General features: G+C 37.2%; 1 protein-coding gene across 1 annotated transcript in view; it reads right to left on the bottom strand.

Annotated features, from left to right (window-relative positions):
• DMD (dystrophin) overlaps nucleotides 1-2,013 on the bottom strand; it is a 2,517,447-nt gene that overhangs the window by 229,837 nt on the left and 2,285,597 nt on the right. The window contains exon 60 of the mRNA XM_012638704.1: nucleotides 281-359. Coding sequence (XP_012494158.1) covers nucleotides 281-359 — 79 coding nt within the window. The remainder of the gene's footprint in view (nucleotides 1-280; nucleotides 360-2,013) is intronic.

Below are 2,013 nucleotides of genomic sequence, written 5' to 3' on the forward strand. Positions count from 1 at the left end.
AGGCAGAAATAAAGACTCAGAAATATTAATAAAGTTAGCATTTGAAACTGCATTGCAGGAAACAATTATGCATTAGCTGAAGACTGGACAAAATAATCTAATTGGCCTTGCTCTTCTGAATCTATCCACCGAGTTGTATTTCAGGATGATTTATGTCTCCACTACATCTAGCAGAGATGACTGTAATTCAATTATTAATTCTTTTTTTTTTCCAACTCTTAATTCTTAGCAACAAAGATGTGATGAAGAGGTTAAGTGATAAAAGCTGAAAACGACTTACTGGAAAGGAAATGCTGGGACGCTGGGCCAAAGTCCCTGTGGGCTTCATGCAGCTGCCTGACACGGTCTTCGACAGCCACCTGGGACGAATAGGAGAGAAATGATATATACCGAGGAGCAATTAAAACAATGTATCTTTTCTGATAAGATATTTTGGGTCTCTAAGGCTGAGAACACTACAATTCATAACCCTGGTTTTAATCTCCACTTACCGTATATGGTCTCCCAGACCCATTTTTATCAAACCAAGGACAAACACAAAGGATTCTTCTCTCGACGATGTTAGAATGAGATTTTTTTTTTTTTACACACTAACTCATTGATAACCACAAATGAACTATCGCCTCAACAGGAACCATCAAAAAATGCAAACTCTAAATATTCCATGAAAAGATTAGGGAGGGTGCCATTTGGTATAATGCTATATGACTAAAGTATCTCAGAAGTGACATATGTCTTGTCTTTTAGTCTCAGTCTATTGTTTTTGACTATGTTAAGAATTAATATTGATTAATAATTAGTGGATCATTGAGTGATATTTAATTCTTGATAATAAGCAACCAATAGTCGATTAATACTTAAGTATCAAAGAATTAGAGGCAAGGCTTAAATTCAGGATAAAATAGGGTAGATAGTGAGATAAAAGAAATTTCAGATTTTAGTTTTCAGTGGACTTGGAAATTGCTGAGAAATATACCTTTAGAAGGCATGGAGTTAAAAAATTGCCATTTTTTTCTATTAGATTTTTCTATAATATATTGACACAGTGTCCTGTCGACTTAGTGAATTCTATTCTTGGTGTGAACAAAAGGAAGAATTTTATGGGTGAAATGGTATACTTTGTCATCTGGCATTTGCCAGCCTGATATTAGTGGTAGCCCCAGGCATCTTAGTTCTCTAGCTCTGAATCTTGATTTGGTTGTGAACAGTCCATGCTAAACTCAGAACTTGCCCGGAGCCACCAGAACTCATGGGGGTTAGCTCCTATGGTATGGAGAAGTTCCAAGAGGTAAAATAGACCTTAATCTCATCAAAAAATGGCTCAAGTAGTCCAGTCTAAAGCCAACTCTGGCCTTCCACTATAAATTAACTGCCTAGTGTATATGCAGAATAATCTTTTTTCACTCTCTCCCTTAGCCTTGCCTATCTTTGCTTGGACCAAATATTTGTATAACCAAGTGGGGTTCCAAAAAACACAGAATTTGCTTCATTGTTATGCACAAAATATTACAAGAAACATACCAAATCTACCTTCCCAGCCTTATGACCCTGCACTCCCAGCAAAACTCTACCTGTTAAGCCCACCAAACTACCTGCCTGTCCTGTGCTATTCCATCCGATATAACTCGTGTGTGATTTCCTCATGTTGCTCCTTCTCTCTGGAATGCTCTTACTCACTTTTTCTCCCAGCTCAAGGTTAGTGTTTATTAATGGCTCATTCAGCATTATCATAGCACATGGTTTATATTTGGAGCACTTCCGTCATATCATCCATTTTAGTTATACGGACATGAGTCTTGCAAGATAATAAACTTCTAAATAGCAGGAGTCATTCCTTGCTTATCTCTCTTTCCTTACATTCCCCCCCACCTCAGGATTCACTAAACCCTGTACATAGCATCTATAGTGCAACCCTATATCCAGGGTTTAGTAGTAGCAAATATTTGTTTAATGAGTAATTGACCACACAAATGGATAAATGAGTAAATGTAGTGTGCATGTATGTGTGTGTGT

Source organism: Propithecus coquereli, unplaced genomic scaffold (genome assembly GCF_000956105.1).
Source record: "Propithecus coquereli isolate 6110/MARCELLA unplaced genomic scaffold, Pcoq_1.0 Scaffold132, whole genome shotgun sequence".
Classification (NCBI taxonomy): domain Eukaryota; kingdom Metazoa; phylum Chordata; class Mammalia; order Primates; family Indriidae; genus Propithecus; species Propithecus coquereli.